Raw genomic sequence first — 21,296 nt, forward strand, 5'->3', positions numbered from 1 at the left:
AGAAATTTGGGTTATAGTGAGACCAAACAGAGATCTTTTGCCTTCTCTCTGCTGTGTTGCTGGTGGCCCACACCCAGTAGCCATGAATTTGACCTATGCACCATGTTTGGAGTGTCTGTGGCTATTCCAGGGACAAGGATGCAGAAGTTTTATGTGAATTATGTCTCTGTTTTATACACACTGCTTGTAAATACTTCATATCATGGCTTGGTGCTGGGAACACCATTGTAGAGCTGCAAAATGTATCAATAGGGAAATTTCCTGCTCTTGCAAAGGGTCTAAACCAATTGGTCCATGCTTAGAATTCATCCCTTGCCAACCTCTTTCTTCCTTTTTTTTTTCTCTTGTAACAAAGCAAGGAAGAACATAAAATCCAAATTTGTAACATTATAGATGGTTTAATCTTACAGTATGCAATGGCAGCTGAAGCCAGTTCTGCCCCAATCAATTAAAGATTTCCCTGATAGGGAAATGAAGATGCTGGGTTCAAGGCTAAGCAAATGTTTTTGGGAATCTCAGGGATGGTTTATAAATATGAACAATAGCTGCTGGCCTCTCTAATCCCAGCAGAGTTTCCTAAAGAGTAAGATAATACTATGGTGAATTTCCTTAAATTTTGCCTTTGTTCTATAAGATGAGTTACCTGAGTGACCTACTGCTGCCAGTTGGATGAGATATCTGTTAACTCAGGTATTAAAGACCTTTTATTTTTGGAGCCAAAAGAGAAGAAGGGTTCAAACCCTATTTCCCATGCTGATGAATATGTGACCCACTGTGTGTGTGTTGGTGCTTGTTTCCACATAAAGAAATCAAAATTCAGTAAAACGCTTCTAAAGTGAAATTATTCACTTATGAACTGTCATGATCTAAAGGTTTAAGTCCAGCCTCAGAACTGAGAGATGCCCAGCTGGGGTCATTCTGCCCAAAATGGCTGGACATGGTCTGATATACTGGTCACTCTTCAATTAAATGAGGCGATTTTTTTTGGAGTTTAATATTCCTAGGCACCCCAAAATCTGGAAATGCAAACAGGTTGAGTGGTAAAATACTTTCTTTCCCAGTGTTTGCCAAGTATGACCATTGGATGGTTATGATGTCTCTGCAAGGCTATTCATAAAAGTTTACTGGTGGGGAAACTGAGGCAGAGGCTGTGTCCTGCTGGGGAAGATGTGGTGGGGCCCACCACTGTTAAACTGAATATTAAAATTTAGCTATTAGTGTGCCTTTCACAAATTGCCCTGTATTCCTGCACTCTTACACCTCAAATCCTGATTTATGCAGCATTTTGGGCAACAAGAGGAGGCAGCACACCCAAACCTGGTGCACCTGGGGGTCCTCAGCATCCTGGTGTGGCAGGGCTTGGCACGGGGGGCCACAAGGGTCACCCCATGCCTGCAGGGTTTTCCAAAAATATATAGCAAAATAGGGGTTGCTCTGCAGGGCTTGGATCCTGACCTTGTTTATATTCCTGCCTGCTCTCCAACCCCACCCAGCTGGGCAGAGGAGAGAGAGGCATGAAAACCTGGAGGGGTTGTGGTGTGAAAGAAAAAAAAAAGGGGGGGAAAAAAAGGAAAAAAAATTTAAGAAAATACCAGATTCCATCACTGTCAAGAAATTTCTGGAACAGCCACAACCGTACTGACACACAGGCAACACTGCTCACCCCCCCCTATTTACCCGCACCCAATTTGCTTTTATTTCTTCGCCATCAGGTTGCCTTTAACCATTTCCACGGCTTAGCGGGGCTAAGCCGCCCGAGCTGAAGCTTTTGATTTGAAAAGGGCCCCGCATCCCCTTTTCAAAAGGAGCCTGCTCCCTGGGGCAGCCACATCACACTGCTGATTTGCTGCAGTGGAGACCGCAGCGCGTACAATATGCCCTCCCCCTCCGCCTGTGCTGCTTACAGCATCAGTCCGGAGCCGAGCGGGGAGGCGGCCGCGGTACCCGGCAGCGCGCCCATGCTCGGGAATGCCTGACTGCTAACGCAGTGCCTCCGAAACAGCGCGACCGGCAAGCCCCGAGCCCCCCGAGATGCAAGCCAGTGCCGACTCCACCAAGATGGACTGTCTTTGGAGCAACTGGAAATGTCAGGGTATTCTATCTGTTCTGGTGTTGCATGCTAGGGCTGCATGGCAGAGGAGGCAAAGGCAGGATCCATCCATTTTTGCATTGTTCACCTGTGCGGGCCTTTGCATGCTGTTTCTTCTCCCTCCTCCTCCCGGAAGCTTTTCTTTGGGGGTAATTTAAGAAAGAAAGGAAAGATTAAAAGCCCCTATTTCTGATTTCTGTTCTTGGAATGCGTTTCTCCCATCCGCAGGTGTCTCACCCTGAAAGCATCCAGGATACAGGTCCTGCCTTCTTCCCACCTTGCGGCTCATCCCCAGAGCATCCGCCCTTGCCTTAGCGGCGTCATTCCCCATCCCCGGCTCTCTCCATCGGGATGTCTCTGGCATGATTTCCCACCTTTCGGGCATTATGATTTCCCACCTTTGAGGCTTTAGGGAAGCCGGGTGGCGGTGCTTTGGAGCCCGCTGGGGCTGGGAGGTGGTGGCGTTGGGCTCCCGGGTGCCTCCTGCCCACGGACACACCCAGAGCCTTGTGTCACACAAAGAAAACGCAGCTCCGGCAAGGAGGGCGGCAGAGCCGGGCATGGCCCCCCGCTTCCTACTTTGCTCTAGGATTTTTTATTATTTTTTTGTAACCCACATTAGTCCTTTAATTATGCTCCCGAACACTGGTTTCGGGGGGTGGAATATTGCGGGGATGTTGTCTCGCTGCCGCGGAGGCGAAAGGGAACAATGGCATCTCCCTTTTGGGTTGATTTTTCAGCGTGTTTGGAGCGGGTCGGTGCCTGCGCTGGGTGGGGCTGGCCACCTTCCCGGGTGCCTTGGACAGCTTTTCAGCCATTTTTAGTCGGCTTCACACTTCCCAGCCGGCATCCAGCCTTTGTTTTGATAAAAGACAGTCTCTGTGACGCTGCTCTGGTGGGCAGATTAGAGGCAGAAATGCTCGCGGCTGATCCCGCCGGGCAGGATGGGGCTGCTTCGGGCAGGCTTTGTTCGGATGTATTTTTGTAATTTTAAGGTGCATGTTTACGCTGAAGAGTCAGCTCATGGTGCTGATGCTCACAGCAGGGTCCCTGGGAGAGAGATTACTCCATGGCATCATCTCATTAAAGGGTCCAGGATGCTCGCAGGCATAGTTTCGTAAACGCAGCTCGATGCAACAGAAGCTGAAAAACCTTCCTAAAGTGTTTTTTAGGGAGGGGTGGGGACGGAGAGACTTTTGAGATGCCTGTCTCTAGGGAGCTTGATATTTTTGCAATCGCAATTCAGCATTGAATTGTATTTAGGAGCTGAGGGTTTTTTAAGGAAGATGAGTAGCTGGAAAGTAAACAGATGCACCTGTTAAATGCCAGGCTCCAGCAGCTCCGGATTTCCACGCCAAAACGAAGGGCAAAGATTTTCCATGTGTTTGTGTGATTTATTAAGCTCAAATGAGAGAGTCACCACCAAACTTCAGGGTCTTTTCATCTGAGCTTTGCAGATGAACTTCCTCGTAGGGTGGGGTTCGGGTATGGGGGTTTTTTTTCAAAAATGCTCAGTGTTTTGCTGATTCTTATAAAAGCATTGACTTGCTGAGTCAGATTGCTGAACCACCTGTTTTTTAGAACCAAACTGAGTATTTTCCTTCTCATGAGAAAAAAAAAAATCATAAATTAAAAAAGAGGAATAATGAAGGGCACGCTGCTCTTGTTTAATTAATAATTAATAGTAATAATGGGGTTTCTCTCCTTCAGTGCTTTCCTTTTTGAAAGTGGGGTCGATTTGGTGAAAATTGAATGACACAATATGTCCCATGCTGATTTGAAAAAAAAAATCCCAGGTCTGAAAAAATCAACGCAGTTAAAATAAATCACTTGCCTCACTTCCACAGCATTTGCATTTTTTTTTCCTTTTCCTTGGGTGGTGCTTTATGATTCCAAAATGATCCTGCAGAAAACATGAAATAGCCATAGAATATTTTTTCTGTCATCCAAATTCTTTGATCAGTCCCAGATAAAATAGAGGAAATTTAAAATTCACCAGAAGGAAGACTAAAGACAACCCATTGATTCCTTTAATATCTATTATTCATGTTGTCTCTGTCTCAACCTGGAATATCAGTTCTGTGCAAATCTGGAGTTGTATAATTTTGCCAGCTTGATTGTCAATGGAATTATGGTTCCTCCCTGAAAAGTCTGGAATGTGTCTGTGAGTGTAACAGATACAGAGAGAAACCTCAGTAAATACAGAGCATATTTTTATGGAAATTATGGTGATTCGACAATGAGGTTAACAAAAGTTTTGATTACTCAACAACCAAGCCTGCAACTAGCTGTATCATTGGATTGATCCTATAGTAGTTATAATTGATGTAAAATTGGGTGGGGATTGTGAGAATCTGCCGAGATTCTTGGTGAGGCTTTGACTTTGCCCCACTCAGTCAAGTGAGTTTCCCTTACAGTGAATCAACTGCTGTTGCTGCACACATTTAGAAATACTGGTTTTTACCTGCCCATCCTGCAGGTACAGCAGGATTAGAGCAAAGGTAGATAATCAGCAGCCTTTGGGTGAGCAGGACAGTAATTCAGCCCTGCTGGGCACCTGCTTCATTCAGAATATTAACATGGGTGGCTCTGGGGAGCTGCAGCGGTTCCACGCCCCAGTCGTCTCCGCACTGGAAGGTGATGCATTCGAAGCAGGCTGGGATGGAGCCATGCATAATGCATGAGTGTGAGGAGAAATGTCCCTGCCTGGGCGTGCTGGGGGCTGTGGGCCTTGGAGGAACAGCCTATAGCCTGTGCCAGCTGGGTGTGTGACACAGGAGTGTGACACAGGAGTGTGACAGAGTGTGTAGCTCCCCTCTGGGAGCTCCTGGGCGAGGGCAGCCTCCAGCTGCAGGGGAAGGACAGGTCCCTGTGCCTTCCCCAGGGACTCAGCTCAGCAGGACACAGGTGGCTTTGGGGAATTGCAGGTTTGCACTCTGCCAGAGACATTCTCTGGATTAGGGAGGACATAAAACCATAGAACATCCTGAGTTGGGAGGGACTCACAAGGTTCATCAAACTTCTGCTCAGGACGCCCCAACAATCCCACATTGTGCCTGAGAGCACCAGCACCACCTTGCTAAAACACTCCTTGGGATCTGCCAGCCTTGGTGCTGTGCCCACTGCCCTGAGGAGCCTGTTCAGTGCCCAAACACCCTCTGGGTGAAGAACCTCTTCCTGATATCCAACCTAAACTTCCTGTGGCACAGTTCCAGCCATTCCCTCGGGTTCTGCTGCTGGGCACCACAGAGATGAGATCAGGAGATCAGTGCCCAGGTTTTCACCCAGCTTGGATGAATTGTTTGGTGTCAGTACACTGGTCCTCATGAATATTCCCTTTTCCATTCTTCTACCTGCCAGCTCTTGGCTGGTCAGGCTTGCTCCTGCAGCTTCAACCTTCTGCAAGGCTCATTAAAAAAGGAAAAATTAAAAGATCCAAAGACACAGGCCCATAAAGTGTTCATAGAAATTATCCTAAATATTACCCCCATTATAATTATAACTTAATGTGGGAAGGGACTGCAGACTTCATCAAATCCATCTAGTTGACATAACTCTGCTGGGACTGCAGTTATTGATTATCATTCCTTGGCAGCTGTTTTCAGAGAGGCAGCTTTCTTACTTGATTGATACATCCATTGGTTTCCACAGGGTGATGGGAAGCTGCAGCAACTGCTCATGGCAATGTTCCTCACTTTAAGACTGATAAAGAATTTCAATGACAATAATACAGTTGCATGCACTTAATCTGTAATCTTATTGACAGTTGTGAAGTCTGCCTAATTACAGCTTTATAATGAGAATAAAACTTCAGCCAGCACTTTGAGTGCTTTACTGGAAATACTGTGGGCTGATGTCTCAGCTGGGATCCATTTGATAAAGATCTGCCCCAGTATTTGGTTCTTATGTTGGATCTTGGTAGGGCCAAAGCCCTGGTACCAACTCAACACCTGGTGTAACCAATTTAGCTCACAGTTTCATAAAACTACACCAACTTGTGGGGCGTTTATTTCCTAATTTCACAGATGGTTTCCTGTGAACTTTGAAGGAAATTTGTCAAGATTGTTTACGACTTTCAGATTTGCTGCCTTTTTTTTTTTTTTTTTTTTGGTCACTGATGCAGAAATTGTATCAATTCTTCTTCCAGCACATTCCTGTTGATGGCAAAAGGAATCAGTGAGAAAATGTGCTCTGCACACCTGCTGAGCGAGGACAGAATCACAGAATGGTTTGGGATGGAAGGGACCTTAAAGACCACTCAGTTCCAACCTCCCTTCCATGGCCAGGGACCAGACCTCCCACCAGACCAGGTTGCTCAGAGCCGTGTCTTTTAACACCTGATGGACAATATTCTTTCATAGCCAGAACAAGGTGAAAATTCTCCCAAAGTAAGAGTATATTGAGGCATTCGCTGAGGATTAATTTAAACTCCATTACGGGGATAATAGCTGAAGCAGTATTGGAGGGCTGCTTTGTTTTCATTTTTTTTTTAGGTCCCTGGGAAGTGAGTTCTGGTGAGGCTTTTATGCTATCAGCAGGGGTACTTTCTCCACATCATATTTAATTATAAGTAACATAGGTCTGAACCACTCATTTTGAAAATCTGCAGATTTTTGACTATTTGGGTAGAGTCTAAGAGGGAGCCCAAGTCTATTCCTTTGGTCCAGGAGCATCTCAGGAGAATCTTCACATTTCCATAGCATTGTGTGCAGTCAGAGTCTGCATTCAGGGACTCTGCTTGGTCTCCTTGGTGTCTGCTCAATTAAGGTGAGAGCAATAACATCCTCCTCAGAAACTGCCCAAAGCAGGCAGTGATACAGTCTGATGAGCAGGAGTTGTGTGTTTCTCCTGCTGCTGTGCTCAATCCCAGTCCTAAAGCATCTCTCACATGAAAATAACAACAGCATAATCGTTAATAGCAGCAATCACATAATAATTAATAATTAATGATAATAAATGCTACAGTAGACTCATGTGTAGTGTGGTTGTAGGGTTGATTTCTTGCTGACAATCCTCTTTTACTGCCAGTCCTCTCCTGTCTACCCAAGCCTACTCTGGTGCCTCACATGAGGCAATCCATCAATATTTCTTTGCTCACATCTTGATCTTGCAGATGTTGTAGGAAATAACATGGAGGGCATCAAGGTTTTCCTTTTCCCTGATCCTATTCTTGTTCCAGGTCTCCTCTCATCCGACACAGGGGACTAAGAAGCTGTGAATTTTCAAGTTAAACCTTGAAACAAGTGGATGGTAAAGTTATAAAGCTGAACTGAGGACAGGAAGTCAATGGTCAGAGTGTGTACAACAGGTAGAGGCATGGAGAGATTCCTCAAGGCTGGAGATGGAGGATCAGGAGCTATGCCTCATGAAACAGCAGAGATACCCTCTCTTGGCTCTGCTGCTCATCCCAGCGGACTCCTGAAGGCAGCAGACTGCTCATTAAACCATGTATCCATCTGTATTACGTTATAATCAAATCTGTTGTGGGAAGGGGAGCATTGTCCACATTGGATCCTTCACTGGAGAGGAGAGGGAAAGGCTGGTCCTGCAGCCTGTGACTAAACCTGCAAGCTGGGCTTGCTTTGAGTGCAAGCAGTATTTATTTCTACTCAAAACCTACAGCATTGTCTCATCTGTTGTCAAATACTTTTGTGACAGCACTATAAACAAGGTTGTTCTTCTTAAATTGTGTTTCTTGGGTTTTTGTCACTCCCAGAAGGTCTGATAAATGCCTTATGAAGTCATTTATATTTATGAAGTTGTAATATTACACCATGTACACAAGTAAATGCTGTGTACAGGGAGGTTTTTCTCACTTCTCTTAAAAACTATTATTAGATAGGGAGTAAAACAGTACAACCCACTGATTTTACCTCCTAAGCAGACCTGATGGTACCTTGATGATGGGAAGGGCAGCTTGATCACTTCCAAAGGTGTTAGTAGTGTACTACTTACACCCTTTTATATAATCATCATACTACATACAATATTTTATATAATCATCAAGGCCCACGGGCTTCATTTGGAGGCTGAGTACCAGGGCTTTGCTCACAATTTTTGTAATAACTTCCATGGAAATGCTGCTTTTTGCACAATCATTTTTCACCCAGTTGTTGCAGTAGAGGAAAACAATACAAAGTCAGAAGAGAACAGATTTTCAGAGGAGAAGCTGTGGAAGATTTGAATTGTGCAGTCTCTGCTTGGTTGATCATTAATTTTGATTCTAAAATGCTTTCTTTGAGACATGGAGTGGAAAGATTCTCATTTTTCCTACAAAATTATTTTTGGGAAACATAACCGTGCAGGAGGACATTTTAGCTACAGGTTGGTCTGGATCCTCTATTCTCCCTCTGGGGTCTCTGCTCAGGAGCTGGGCCTGCAGCTGCCTCACACCACAAGGTTCTGGGGACCACAAAAACCCCCAAGGCCCAGCCCTCATGTTTCCAGACCCTAACAAGAATGGATTCAGGAGCATTTTTAATCATTCTACCTTGGACTACCCTTTCCAGCCCCCACATCTTTCTTCTGGCTTCTTTGATTCCAAGAGGAGCAGAAGCATTTTCTGCTGCAGGCCATGGTAGAGCTGTGAGAGCTTTTGGGCACTAGGGAGCCATTCCTTGCAGGCACAAACACTGCCTGCTGCTGCTGTTTCTTATATTTGTGAGGTTCATTTCAGCTTGCCCCACAAACATGGCTTTTTACCAGCTGTCCATATTAACAGGTGCTTTCTTGTACCACAGAGTTCACCTTTGCTAGCCTGTGGCCCCAAGTGCAGGATCCCATTCATTTAGCCAGATGAGGTTCTGCCAGAAATGTGGCTTTGAAGCAGTGTTTTGGCAACCTTGAAGAATCTTGCAGCTATAAGACCACTTGAGTATCATTTTGTGAGTTCTGGTGTGAGTTAAAAAGCACAAGCAGGCAATACTTGCAGACAAACAGCTCATCAGACACACTTCTCCCAAAAAATTCTTCAAAGGCAGCGGCAGTGACCTGCAGTGCTGTTGTCTTAAAGATGGTAAGCCTGCCTTAATAAATGCAAATAGTTTTGAGTCTGAGGCAGTTCTGGCAAAACCCAGAGTCCTTTTATACCTCCACAAATGACTCAGACTTCTGGTGAGTTGTACTGTTAAGAGTGCAAAGTGAGTGATGTTGCTTCCCTCCTTCCAGGAGGCTAAAGGGAGATCATGGAAAGCTACAGCAGAACAGCTTCTGCATGCTAATGGGCATGGGGTAGGATTTTACAGTAGTGATTTTCCAAACAGAAGGAGCCTGACCCTCAAGCGAAGCCAAGGCTGATTTCAATGCCCAAACCCCTTTTGCAAACTGGGTGGTTTGAAGTTTTGGCTCTCAGAAGTGGATCTTGCTTAGCCAAACAGACTGAGCCCCTGTCCAACTGCATGCACAGCACACACCACAGCCTCACGTGGCACCAGCCTCTGCCTCATGAATATTCAGCGTGCGTTGCTCAGAATTGTGCCATTGTGGTGGGGTTGGGCAGCACCATGCACACGCACACCCCTGCCCAGTAAAACACCCAGCGCTTGCAGGACCCTGCGCCACACCAGGACTTTTTATTCCTTCCCTTCTGATTGACCAAAGCACTCAGTTATTTTGTGGTTAATTTGTGCTGGGAGGTATCCTCTGTCCTTTAGCTGGTCTGGGGAGTGCTGTAGGCACCTTGGAGCTGGGCTGGAAGCTGTCTGAGCCTGGCTGAGCGTGGGGCTGGCACGTGCTGGCGAGTGGCCCTGCAGAGGAGGGTGTGTGTGTGTGAGAGCTGCAGCTCCAGCTCCTCTCCTGGCCTGTCATCCCCATTCCCACTGCGTCTCCATGTGCTGGGAGGCTGCTCTGAGCCTGGCTGGTTGTCTCTTCAGTGTGGCAAGGAAGAGGAACAGGCAGATGCCCTTCAAGCAAAGCTCAGGCACTGGTTGTACTTAGTCACCTGTTGGAAGACACTAAACCCATGGGGTCAGAGAGTGTTTGGTATCTCAATCAATTTTACATGAATATAGGGTGAGTCCACATATTAATGTGGTGGACTGTGGGGATTTATGAAGGAATTCAAATGAGTTAGAAACGGGACTCTGAATTGCTTTTGATGATGCGATTTATTTTTCTTATCTTCTGCATAGGCAGGAAGGGTGAGCTCAGCTCACATCTTCACTGCATGGTTCAGAAGGTCACAAGATTTCTAGTTACAAGACCTTTTAAAGATTTATTGACCAATAAAACACTGTCCACAAGGATATTTATGGTTTTGACCCAATCCTCAAATATTTCATCTTATGGACTCATGTTTCAGTGTAAGCTTTCTAAGCCAATCATGTTATGACACACAAACCTACAGTACTGTACTTTAAAACTCTAAATTTTCCTCTACTTAGCTTAATGTGTCTTTGCTTTAAACTATAAATCCACATTCTCAATTCTAACACCTAAGCTTGGTAGCCTTTTGCAAGGTCTGTGTTTAATTCTAAGTTTTGGTTCACAGGTCCAAAGTTCTGAGAATTCCCTGCATTTCATATTCCAACAGTGGACAGCCTCATCTTTAATTTTAATTCCTGTTTAGAATAAAAAAGAAAGGGCGTGAGGAAGGTTGATGCAAATCTGAGTTCACCTGATGGTCAATGAGAAAATTTCTCATTTGTTTGCCCCTTGGTCTCTATTTACAGCACCAGACACTGATGTGACAGGTACTTTGGCTCTGGTGTAAATGGTTACAGGAGAAAATGGCACTCTGAGGAAGCCAGGCAAAGGATCCCAGCTGGGGCATTCTTCACCCAGAGCTCCTCTCCCTGCTTTCCTTGTTTAGGCAAGGAAATGTAGGAGAAAAATGTATTTAACCACTGTCTCAGCAAGGAAGCATTTCTTTACCAAGAGGGTGATCAAACCCTGGAACTGGCTTCTGGAGAGAAGGTCAATGCCCCGAACCTGTCAGTGTTTCAGAGGCATTTGGAAAATGCTCTCAAAACCAGGTCAGCCCTGAATTGGTCAGGCTGTTACAGTAGGTGATGGTTGTAGATGCCTCTCAACTGAAATAGTCCTCTCCTCTCCTCTCCTCTCCTCTCCTCTCCTCTCCTCTCCTCTCCTCTCCTCTCCTCTCCTCTCCTCTCCTCTCCTCTCCTCTCCTCTCCTCTCCTCTCCTCTCCTCTCCTCTCCTCTCCTCTCCTCTCCTCTCCTCTCCTCTCCTCTCCTCTCCTCTCCTCTCCTCTCCAATAACTTAAAAAGCCTTTGAAGTGACTGAAGCTGCTACTGAAAGAGAAAACACGGTTCTGACAGGTGCAGCTCAGGTGTTTTTAGCAGCATCTAAATTCCAGGGGAGCTGATACAGCTCAAATCCCTGAGGCCTGTCCAGCCAAAGTCTTCCCAAGTCTCCACAGATTTATAGTTCTGGATTCTCCTTCTTCCCCTTCCCTGCCCAAGGAGCTTTGAGGTTCATCTCTGTCCTGTATCACCTTTTGCAAAGAGGTTTGGCTCAGCCCCTTCTCCATAAGGGAGAGGAGGAGGAATGGCTACAGGAACATCAAATCCCACCCAAACAGCTGGACAGGGCAGCAGTGCTGCAGCTCCATGTCCCCTCAGGGGAGATGAGGAGAAGGCAGATGTTCTTCCTGCCCTTGAGAGTCCTGACAGAGCTGGCAGGCTGTGGGTGAGGGGAATGTGCTCCCTGGATGGATGTGGGCACTGGGAGAGCCATGTAAAAAAACTGAACTCGTATCTCCCTTTTCTGTGCTGAGATTTTCCATCTAGCAATTGGCACTTCTTTTTTTCATGCACATGGGAATATTTGCCTCAGGTCTAAAAGACACAGGATCCCTCTCTCCCAGGTCTCCTTTGGCTGCAGAAAGAGGCCAGATGCTTTTTCATCTCCTCCCTCTTACATGCTCTTGTTCCCAGAACTGTGTCACTTGGCCTCCATCCATCTCGCTCTGATCCTTTCCTTACCTGGTACAGCTGAGTAAATGTCCCAGTCATTCCATGGCAGGAACAGATGGCTTTCAGGATATACACACACCTGGGCAGGCCTGTCTTGAGTAACTCAGCATCTTCCCTTTTGAGGAGAATGAGAAAATGCAGTTTGGCATCTCTCTGCATGAGAATGCAGCCCACTGCCAGTCTGCAGGAGTATGAGTTTGAAGATCGTTGGAAGGAAAAGGCTTAGTTGGTCATTATAGATCTTATAATTAATTGGGATTGACTCAGGGAGCTCTATTGGAGTTCAGTTTGTATTTTTTGGCTCATTTCTCCTTTGTTTGCCTCTCTACTGCCTGTGTCCCAGGGAATGTTTTCCCCTGGCACGTGTCCTTTTTCTGCCATCAGCAGCTTATGTACCACGTACACCAGCTCACCTGTGCAATTTATTGTTAAGGTTTTGTGTGATAGACAACTTAAGTATCTCACAGGCAGATTTACATAAATTTTCAGTACTCTGACAGATTAATTTTTGAGCACAAAAAATATCAGGTTGTGAATAATCAGAGAATCTTAGAATGGGTTGGTTTGGAAGGGAGCTTAAAAATCATCTCATCCCACCCCTCCTGCCATGGGCAGGGACACCTTCCACTTGTTCCATGCCCCATCCTGCCTGCTCTTGAACATTTCCAGAGATGGGGCAGCCACAGCTTCTGTAGGCACCCTGTGCCAGGGCCTCATCACCCTCACAGAAAATAAAACACCTCCTGTCCAAGTGCTCACTGGTGACAGCACCCAGTTGAGCTGCAGGATTTTCAAGTATCTTTACTGCAAAAGACTATGATAAATGGCCAAACCTGCACCCTTGTGTTCTGGATGCCATTTTGTAAGGATGGTTTGCAAGGATGGAGTTGCATGCTCCATCACCTCATCACTGTGAGCAATCAGGAGCTCCAGCTGTGTCCTGCAATGCAGCTGTGTCTGCTGTTAAACCTCCTCGTCCAGGTGCTCTGACAATGCTGGAACTGCATTTTGGAGCATTCCAAACTCCCTGCCCCTGAGTTTCTGCAGGAAGCAGGCATGGGCACCTATCTGTAAAAGACTGGTCCCTGTTTTGTGGGGTCAGCACCCAGGATCCCAAAACAGGCACCAAGATCCCTTGTCCTGTGGCTTCCATGCAGCCCATAGGATCCAGCCATGTGTGCTGATGACCACAGGTCCAGTGCTGAACACTTAAAAATAGTAAAAGGTTCATTTATAGAGTATATTGATGGAGAGTATAATTGGATGTGAATGGTGCATGAAGAGAGGAGAGCTCAGTAATACAACAGCAATTTTTAATTTCAAGCCCATCACTGTAAAGCAAGGCTAATATGTGTAATAGTAATGAGTAATAGAACTCATTGACTCAAGGCAAACACTCTCTGATGACTCACAATTTTTTGAGATTTGATTTGATTATAAGGACTAAGAGGCTGGATTAATTTTGTTTCTTTTAGTATCAGTGACTGGTTTTTTTTCCTGACAGATTGCAGTTTTCCTGAATTTACTCTTTGTTCAGAATGATTTGACAAGTGGCATCTCTCAAATCTGTTTGGCTGGTGCTGTGTTCAAGCTGTTCTTGAGGACTTGTGCAGTGTGTGAAATTAAAGCTGTTTTGTTTAGGTTGTCATGAGCACGTTTTCTGGCTGGATGAAGAGTCCTCTCAGAAACAGGTTGTGGGTGTGAACAGATTTAATTCACCTTTGTGGACTGGATATTCCACAATCCTTTCATAAAATTTTCCTATTTTAGTGGCTGACTCTGATACTTTTTTGCTAGAGAGGTTGAGATAAAATATACAAAGTGGGTGGAAAACACTGTAAAAGTTAACTGCTTTACAAATACAAAAATGCACTAGTTGAAAATGGTCATATGCACTTGTTTTGTTCTAGCCAGCACCTCCCATGGACAGGGGAAGTTATATAACAAGCAGAAAGCTTTTTTTTTTTTTTTCTCTGATTCTGAGGTTTGATTGAGTTGCAAGAAAGATTATTCTGTATTTGAAAGCCTTACCTGAAAAATGGTTTCCTACTCACGGAACTATTAAGCAGTGGTAAAACCAGGAGTCTTTTCCTTTCTCAAAACTTATGAAATAACAAAATTAAATTGTCAAAACTTTGAATAGGAAAATGGCTTATTGTGGCTAGCCCCAAACTTCCGCATTCATTTATCAACAACCAAAACTGGAAAATGCTTGATCAAGCATTTGGCATTTGAACTTGTTAAAAACAAAAACAAATTTAAAAAATGGAATTTTCAGACTGAGTAAATGCAAGGTAGGTTGAAATCTTCCATTCAGCCCTAGCAACAACACAAAGCACTTGCAACCAGCTTGCACTTGCCTTGCTGCTGCAAGAGACCCACCCACCGTGCTGCGGTTGGAGATACTCATCCATCTTATCTAACCCAGGCACAGGCAGAAGCAAAACAAGGATTTCAAGTAGGTCATCGGTTGTAATTTCCTCAGCCTGTGGCTCCAGTCCCTTTGCTGCTCCTGCTGAGGAGCTCCTGCTGGTGCTGCTGTGAGCGGAGACATCGCTGCTCCCTGAGGGTCACACTGGGCCGGTAGGGACCACCGCCGATGCCTTTGCAGCTCTGGCCTGTTGTATTTGCTGGGAAATGCTCCAAAAAAGGCAGGAATGGTGCATCTGACTCCATGTTCTCAGAAGGCTAATTTATTACTTTATAATAGTTTATTATATTAAAGAGTACTATATTATACTAAAGAATACAGGAAGGATACTTGTTAAAATGCTAAAAAGATAATAATGAAAAGTTGTGACTCTCTCCAGAGTCGTGACACAGCTAGGCCCTGATTGGCCAACGAGTAAAAAACAACTCACAGCAGAACCCAATGAAACAATCACCTGTGGGTAAACAATCTCCAAACACATTCCACACAGGAGAAGCAAAAGAGATAAGAATTGTTTTCCTTTTCTCTGAGGCTTCTCAGCTTCCCAGGAGAAAAAATCCCAGGCGAAGGGATTTTTTTCAGAGTGTATGAACCAGAATCCAATGAAACACTCACCTGTGGGTAAGCAATCTCCAAACACATTGCACACAAGCAAAACAGAGGAGAAGCAAATGAGATAAGAATTGTTTTCCTTTTCCCTGAGGCTTCTCAGCTTCCCAGGAGAAAAAATCCTGGGATGAAGGGATTTTTTCAGAGAATGTGAACCACCTGCCTTTAACAATTTATTCTTCTCCCCCCAGCTATCGACCTGTTGTACTGGCGCGACATCAAGCAGACGGGGATCGTGTTTGGCAGCCTCCTGTTGCTGCTCTTCTCCCTGACCCAGTTCAGCGTCGTCAGCGTCGTGGCCTACCTGGCCCTGGCCGGCCTCTCGGCCACCATCAGCTTCAGAATCTACAAATCCGTCCTACAGGCCGTGCAGAAGACGGACGAGGGCCACCCCTTCAAGTGAGTGGCTTTGTTCTTGTTGGGAAGGATGAAAGTTTGACAAGATATGTATGCTTAGCAGCAAGATTTTCGAATGTAGAATCTGAAGAAGGAATAGAAATGAAAACAAGTTTTGGTATAGAAGAGAAGAATTGCTGAGCTAGTTTTACTGGATAATCAAGGAGGAAAAGGGTGTGTTAGACAGAAGGGGTTTTTATGACTTAGAGCAAAGTGAGTGGCTTTTTCGTTTTTGGGAAGGATGAAAGTTTACAAGGAAGTCTCACAGATATGGATGCTTAGCAGAAAGATTTTTGAATGCAGAATCTGAAGAAGGAATAGAAACAAAAGCAAGTTTTGATATAGAAGAAAAGAATTGAGCGAGTCTTACTGGATAACCAAAGAGGCAAAGGGTGTGTTAGTTAGAAGGGGTTTTTATGACGTAGAGCAAAGGATAAACCCACCTCAAACAAGAAGATGATTTTACCAAGCAGAAAGATAGCACAGGCAAACAAGACAGCAAATGTTTCAAGTAGAAAAAAGAATTTTCCACTGCAAGAAAACTGAAAAACAACTTCTAGCTTAAACTGTAATGTACTAACTTTTAGTGACTGGAGGATTGTAACATGAATATGGTAATTATAGTAGTTATGATAGGCTATAGGTAAAAGTTAAGGTATAAATTGGTTCTACTGTGTGAAGATGCTCAGCAAAGTATAGAATGCATTGTAACCAAAACCAAAGGGTCTCTAGGCCTGCCTGCAGCTGGAGCTGACAGCTGTAGGCACAGCCTCTGTCACCCACAACCCTGGGCTGGTGTAACCCCTTGGATGTAATGAACTGCATTTTGAAGAGCTGCCTGGAGTCCCACATTTCTCATTCAGGCTCTTACTGTGGTGATGCCCAAGCCCTACTTTTGTGCCAGAAGAAATTATCATCTTGCTCATAAAGCAGCAAATAAAAATATTTTCACAGTGTCTCAAAAATCGTAAGTTTCTGTCACCTTAGATCCTGGAGAGAGAAAGAAAAATGAAACACCACAAAAATTGTCATCCTCTAGGACATGGGATTTTTTTCTCAAAAAGATACAGGAAATTTTAAGCAGAGAACAGGAGTTTCTTTAGAGCTGGTGATAATACAGCATACCTGCAAGAGAAAAGAGCATTGTTTCTGGGCAAAATCTATTGCCCTTCAAGTGAGTGGCTTTGTGGCGATGTCCAAGCACTGCTTTTGTGCCAGAAGAAATTATCTTCTTGCTCATAAAGCAGGAAATAATGACATTTTCACAGTGTCTCAAAAATTGTAAGGTTCTGTTGGCTTAGATCCTGGAGAGAGAAAGAAAAACTAAACACCACAAAGATCATCCTCTAGGACATGGGATTTTTTTCTCAAAAAGATATGGGAAATTTTAAGCAGAGAAAAGGAGTTTAGAGCTGGTGATAATACAACATACCTGCAAGAGAAAAAGGCATTGTTTCTAGGCACAATCTGTTGGGTATAGAAGGCAACTATTGATATCTTTTCTCCAGCAACCCAATATCTAAGTGATGGTGGCAGTGCCAATGCACTCCCCACTCTCCACAGGGTCTGGGGGGATTGCTCCACAAGAACAGTGATCCTTTCTCCTCTGCTGTGCCCACCAGTTGGTCATGGAACTGGTGTGGTTTACAGACACACACTAAAAAACAATCTTGTTGGGGTGCTGCTCCTCCTGCTTCACTTGGGCCAGTTCTGAGCAGTGACTCAGGATAGGGGTGCATAGCTCAGAGAGCAGCACAGAAATTTGTGGGGAAAACTCCAAGATCAGATTTGTATCCCCATTTGGGTGAGAAAAAGAGAGAAATCCCATCAAGACCAGGCTCTGTGGGGGAAGAGGGTGAGGCTGGAGGTGAACAGCCCCAGCTCAGCATCACCCAGAGAGACGGGTCATGCAGGGTGAGGAGGGTGTGCTTGTGGCCCTGGGCCTGCAGGGAGGGGAGCTCATTGCTCCAGCACAAAGAAATGAGCTCTGGGAAGAAGGGAATGATGGGGTGGATGGGTTTGAGTGTGAACAGCTGGGGAAACTTCCCAGGTTTGTAATGGGACCTGTGTTTCTGGCAGAGCCTACTTGGAGATGGAGATGAATCTTTCACAGGACCAGATCCAGAAATACACAGATTGTCTCCAGCTATACGTCAACAGCACAGTCAAAGAGCTGAGGAGACTCTTTCTCGTTCAGGACCTTGTGGATTCTTTAAAAGTAGGATTGCTTTAAATATTTTTAACCCGTCTCTAGAGGATAAATCTACATTTCAAAGAGCTGCTTCCCATGTTGACAGGGTTGTCATGAAACCTAGTTTTGTGTAGCTCCAAATATGAAAGTTGCTCTGCTTTTTGATTTAAAAACTGTTTCCAGCACTTCAGAGGTTTGGCATTTGAATGTATTGATAGCTAATACAGGATGTAAAAATTTGCAGAAACAGCTTAGCTCCTCCTTAGTTCTAGAAGCATCCCAGAAATTTGCTTTCTATTGCTTTGTTATAAAATAATGGTCCTCTCTGTTAATCTGGATTTCATCTGGTCGCATTTCCTGCTACGGAAGAAGATGTTCTTTCACCCCCTGCTGAAATAACTATTGATTTTTAGCCTTATACTCAAGCAGGTGTCTTTTAGAGCAAGGGGAAGATCATTAAGAGAGCAGACATAGGTTAGGCTCCTAAATTACTAAAGAATTTTAGGAAAATGTACCCATTTTTCAGCCTCAAGTGTTATCAGTCCCTGGGATTACCACTTCAGGGCTCTGTTTAACCTGTTTGGGGTTAAACATCTGCCCAGACGTCGTAAAAATTGGATGCAGAAATCTGCCTATGCCATTCTCAATGCAGAGTTCTACATGGATGCAATTTAAGCCCTAAATAGACATGAAAGCTGAGCTAAGAGGGTGAGAAGCAGAACAGAGAATGGGGTTTATACACCTAGAAAAACTACCTCATTCCCAATGTGCCTTAACCACTCTCTTCCACATTAAAAAAGGCTAATGTGCTGTTATATTAGCTATTTGAGCAAACTGTTTTTTTCTTATGCTGGCACTGGAGGTGATGTAATGATCCATCTTTAATTTAGTTTGCAGTACTAATGTGGCTGCTGACTTACGTGGGAGCCCTCTTCAATGGCCTGACTCTTCTGATAATGGGTAAAAATCAGCATTTCTTTTAAAAATCTGTTTTTAACTTGAACTCCCTCCAGATTTCAACTTAGACAAAACAGCCTATCCCTGGCCTGCCTTCCCCTCAGTTAAACCATCAACATTTATTTCCCTTCCCTGTAAATATTACTTGTTCTGTTATGCTGTCCCTCCTGCTAGAGCTACTTTGCAGTTTATGGTTTTGTGCAACTCCCAGTCCCAGAGCAGTGGGGAATTCCATATTTGGGAGGCTTGAGCAAAGTGCATTTTTAATACAAAGCTGCCTGGTGGATCAGCTGACCAAGTGGCACGATAATGTGTTTGCCACCAAAGTAGGTCTCTCCTCTGGGGGAATCTGATCTGCAGAACATAACACTGTGCTCCTTTTCTCCTCAGCTGTGGTGTCTATGTTTACTCTCCCCGTTGTATATGACAAGTACCAGGTAGGTCTGTCTGCAGGGTGCATTTGGGGTGGCCCTACCTGGTTGTTGCCTCCTTGACTTGGTCTCCTCTTGCTCTTTGCAGGCACAGATTGATCAATACTTGGGGCTGGTGCGGACCCACATAAACACGGTGGTGGCAAAGTGAGTTCAGCAGCCAACTGTGCGAGGTTGTGGTGCCCTCGGGGGTGGCTGGGACCTGGGTGGCCCTGGGGACACTGTGTCCTGTCAGTGGTGTCCTCCCAGAGAGGTTGAGATGCCTGGAGAAACCCTCCCAGCTGAGTGCAGACCAAGGCACTCTGTCCTTCTGTTCTCTCCCCTGCTGTTTGGGGGATTGTGGGCAGAGCAGCCCAGTCACAGACTGGTGTCCACACTGGTACCTGGCCAGGACAAACAGGAAGGAATGAGTTCATTCTCTTCCCCACTGATCACTCCAAGCCCGGTTTTTTGCATGTGCTGATAGCATTAATGGCCAAAGTGGGATTGGGACACTACCTTGTCTCAGAAAGCAAATACCTGGAAGCACCATGATCTTCAGTGTTTCAAATCTCCATGACACAGGGTGATATTTTGAAATTTTGTTCTCAAAATTCTATTTTTAGACTCTATTCCTGGCTTTCTATAGGCAATAGACCATGGAGAAATAATGTTGGGGGGAGAATATCACTGAGCATATCCCTAGATTACATGAACCATCAAAAACCAGGCCTGTAAGAACACCTGATGGGCATCACTTCTGTTTCTCATGGCACTTTATTCACCTGTTGAGACAACACACTGAGCATGGACTAGAGATTAACCCTGCCTAAGAGTCCAAGTGGGGAACCACTGGAATGGAATAACTGCCTCACCATATAATCCTTTTTCTTTTTCTTCTTTATTTTTTAGGATTCAAGCTAAAATCCCAGGTGCTAAGAGAAAGGCAGAGTAAATCAGACATCAAGAATTCATCGACTACAGTAGTGCATAATGGGGAAATCTGGAGTGAAAACAGCTCTGTTCTTACACTTTACTGCAAATTTATCATTCTTTTTTTTTTCTTGACACCATAATCTTAGAAACATAAAACTCAGAAGCAGTGCTTTTCCCCTGCTGCTTCTGCACTTAGAATATTTGCAATCACTTGTGTCAAGCACTAAAGTATAGTAAAGAGAAAAGTGTACTAGATGTGGTTTTTTGTGTTGCTTATAAAAGTGCATGATGGTGAGAGCCTAAATAATATTGACCTCTTTATTTAATTTTTTTTTTAGTGTTTTTCCTTCTTCTATTGGCATTGCTTCTATAACTTTTAATGTTACATGTGGCTAGGGGCTTTCCTGCTTAGCGCACTTGATGCAATAGTTAAAATTGCTTCTACGTCACTGGGTTGCTGGTTGGATTCATCTTTATTAACTATATAGAATTGTAGACTGATGTTTTAGTGTTTTCCAGCACAAATAAAATAAACAGTAATCAGTACTTATGGTAATCAGTTTTGTATAACTCAAAAAAAAGAAAAAAAGAAAAAAAGAAAACAAAACCCAGTACTTTTGTCGTAAAGGATTGACAGGCTGATTTACATGTATGGTAACTGGAAAGTTCCAGCATGTTCAATTTATTACAATTTGTATTACATTCTCTGTAGTTCCTAATGGACTTAATTATGGACTCTGAATATTTGCACTTATGTACTTGATACCGAATGCAGAAATAAATGTTACTAAATGTAAAAAGTTCTCTTTCTTGTCACCACTGGGGTTACCTTGACATTTGGGAGCTGGACACACACTGTGCCAAAAGGAGCATTTTCCCTCTTTCTCTCTCCTCTGGACATCTGCACACACTTTGCCCTTACATCATGGTGCAGTCCAACAAGTAGTACCTGATGTCTTACTCTTAGTTAGACATCCTAGGTGTCTAACTAAGAGTAAGTAGGTCATCTAATATTTTTACATCTTGATGATCTTCCTTGGAATAAAAGGAAGATCTCTGCACACAGTTTGTTTAGTTTTGATGGTGGTGTAGCAAATATCAGGTAGATGAATCAGGGTCTCTTCCTCCATTTGCTCGCTGTGCAAACCACGAGCAGCACAATATGGAGGTGTCAGCACATCACAAAGGGCTCTTCAGTTTCCTTATCACCAACTGCTGTCTTACCCAAAACTGTTCTCTGAAATCTGCTTTAGACAGAATCAATACCAAATCCAGAGGCTGGGAGCTGAAACAAGCATTTCCTCTAGTACAAAAGTGAAGTTTTTTAAAAATTGGAATTTGGTG

General features: G+C 44.4%; 1 protein-coding gene across 2 annotated transcripts in view; it reads left to right on the forward strand.

Annotated features, from left to right (window-relative positions):
- RTN1 (reticulon 1) overlaps nucleotides 1-20,752 on the forward strand; it is a 123,996-nt gene extending 103,244 nt beyond the window's left edge. Inside the window, exons 1-7 of one of the 2 annotated variants that reach the window (XM_074543968.1) lie at nucleotides 1,831-2,092; nucleotides 15,254-15,461; nucleotides 17,538-17,676; nucleotides 18,540-18,609; nucleotides 18,997-19,043; nucleotides 19,126-19,184; nucleotides 19,929-20,752. In XM_074543968.1, coding sequence (XP_074400069.1) covers nucleotides 2,032-2,092; nucleotides 15,254-15,461; nucleotides 17,538-17,676; nucleotides 18,540-18,609; nucleotides 18,997-19,043; nucleotides 19,126-19,184; nucleotides 19,929-19,971 — 627 coding nt within the window. In that variant the 5' untranslated portion in view covers nucleotides 1,831-2,031 and the 3' untranslated portion in view covers nucleotides 19,972-20,752. Of the gene's footprint in view, nucleotides 1-1,830; nucleotides 2,093-15,253; nucleotides 15,462-17,537; nucleotides 17,677-18,539; nucleotides 18,610-18,996; nucleotides 19,044-19,125; nucleotides 19,185-19,928 lie in introns of those variants that run through there. The other variant, XM_074543967.1, reaches the window with a different exon arrangement.
- The last annotated feature ends 544 nt before the right edge of the window (nucleotides 20,753-21,296 follow it).

Source organism: Zonotrichia albicollis, chromosome 6 (assembly GCF_047830755.1).
Source record: "Zonotrichia albicollis isolate bZonAlb1 chromosome 6, bZonAlb1.hap1, whole genome shotgun sequence".
Classification (NCBI taxonomy): Eukaryota; Metazoa; Chordata; class Aves; order Passeriformes; family Passerellidae; genus Zonotrichia; species Zonotrichia albicollis.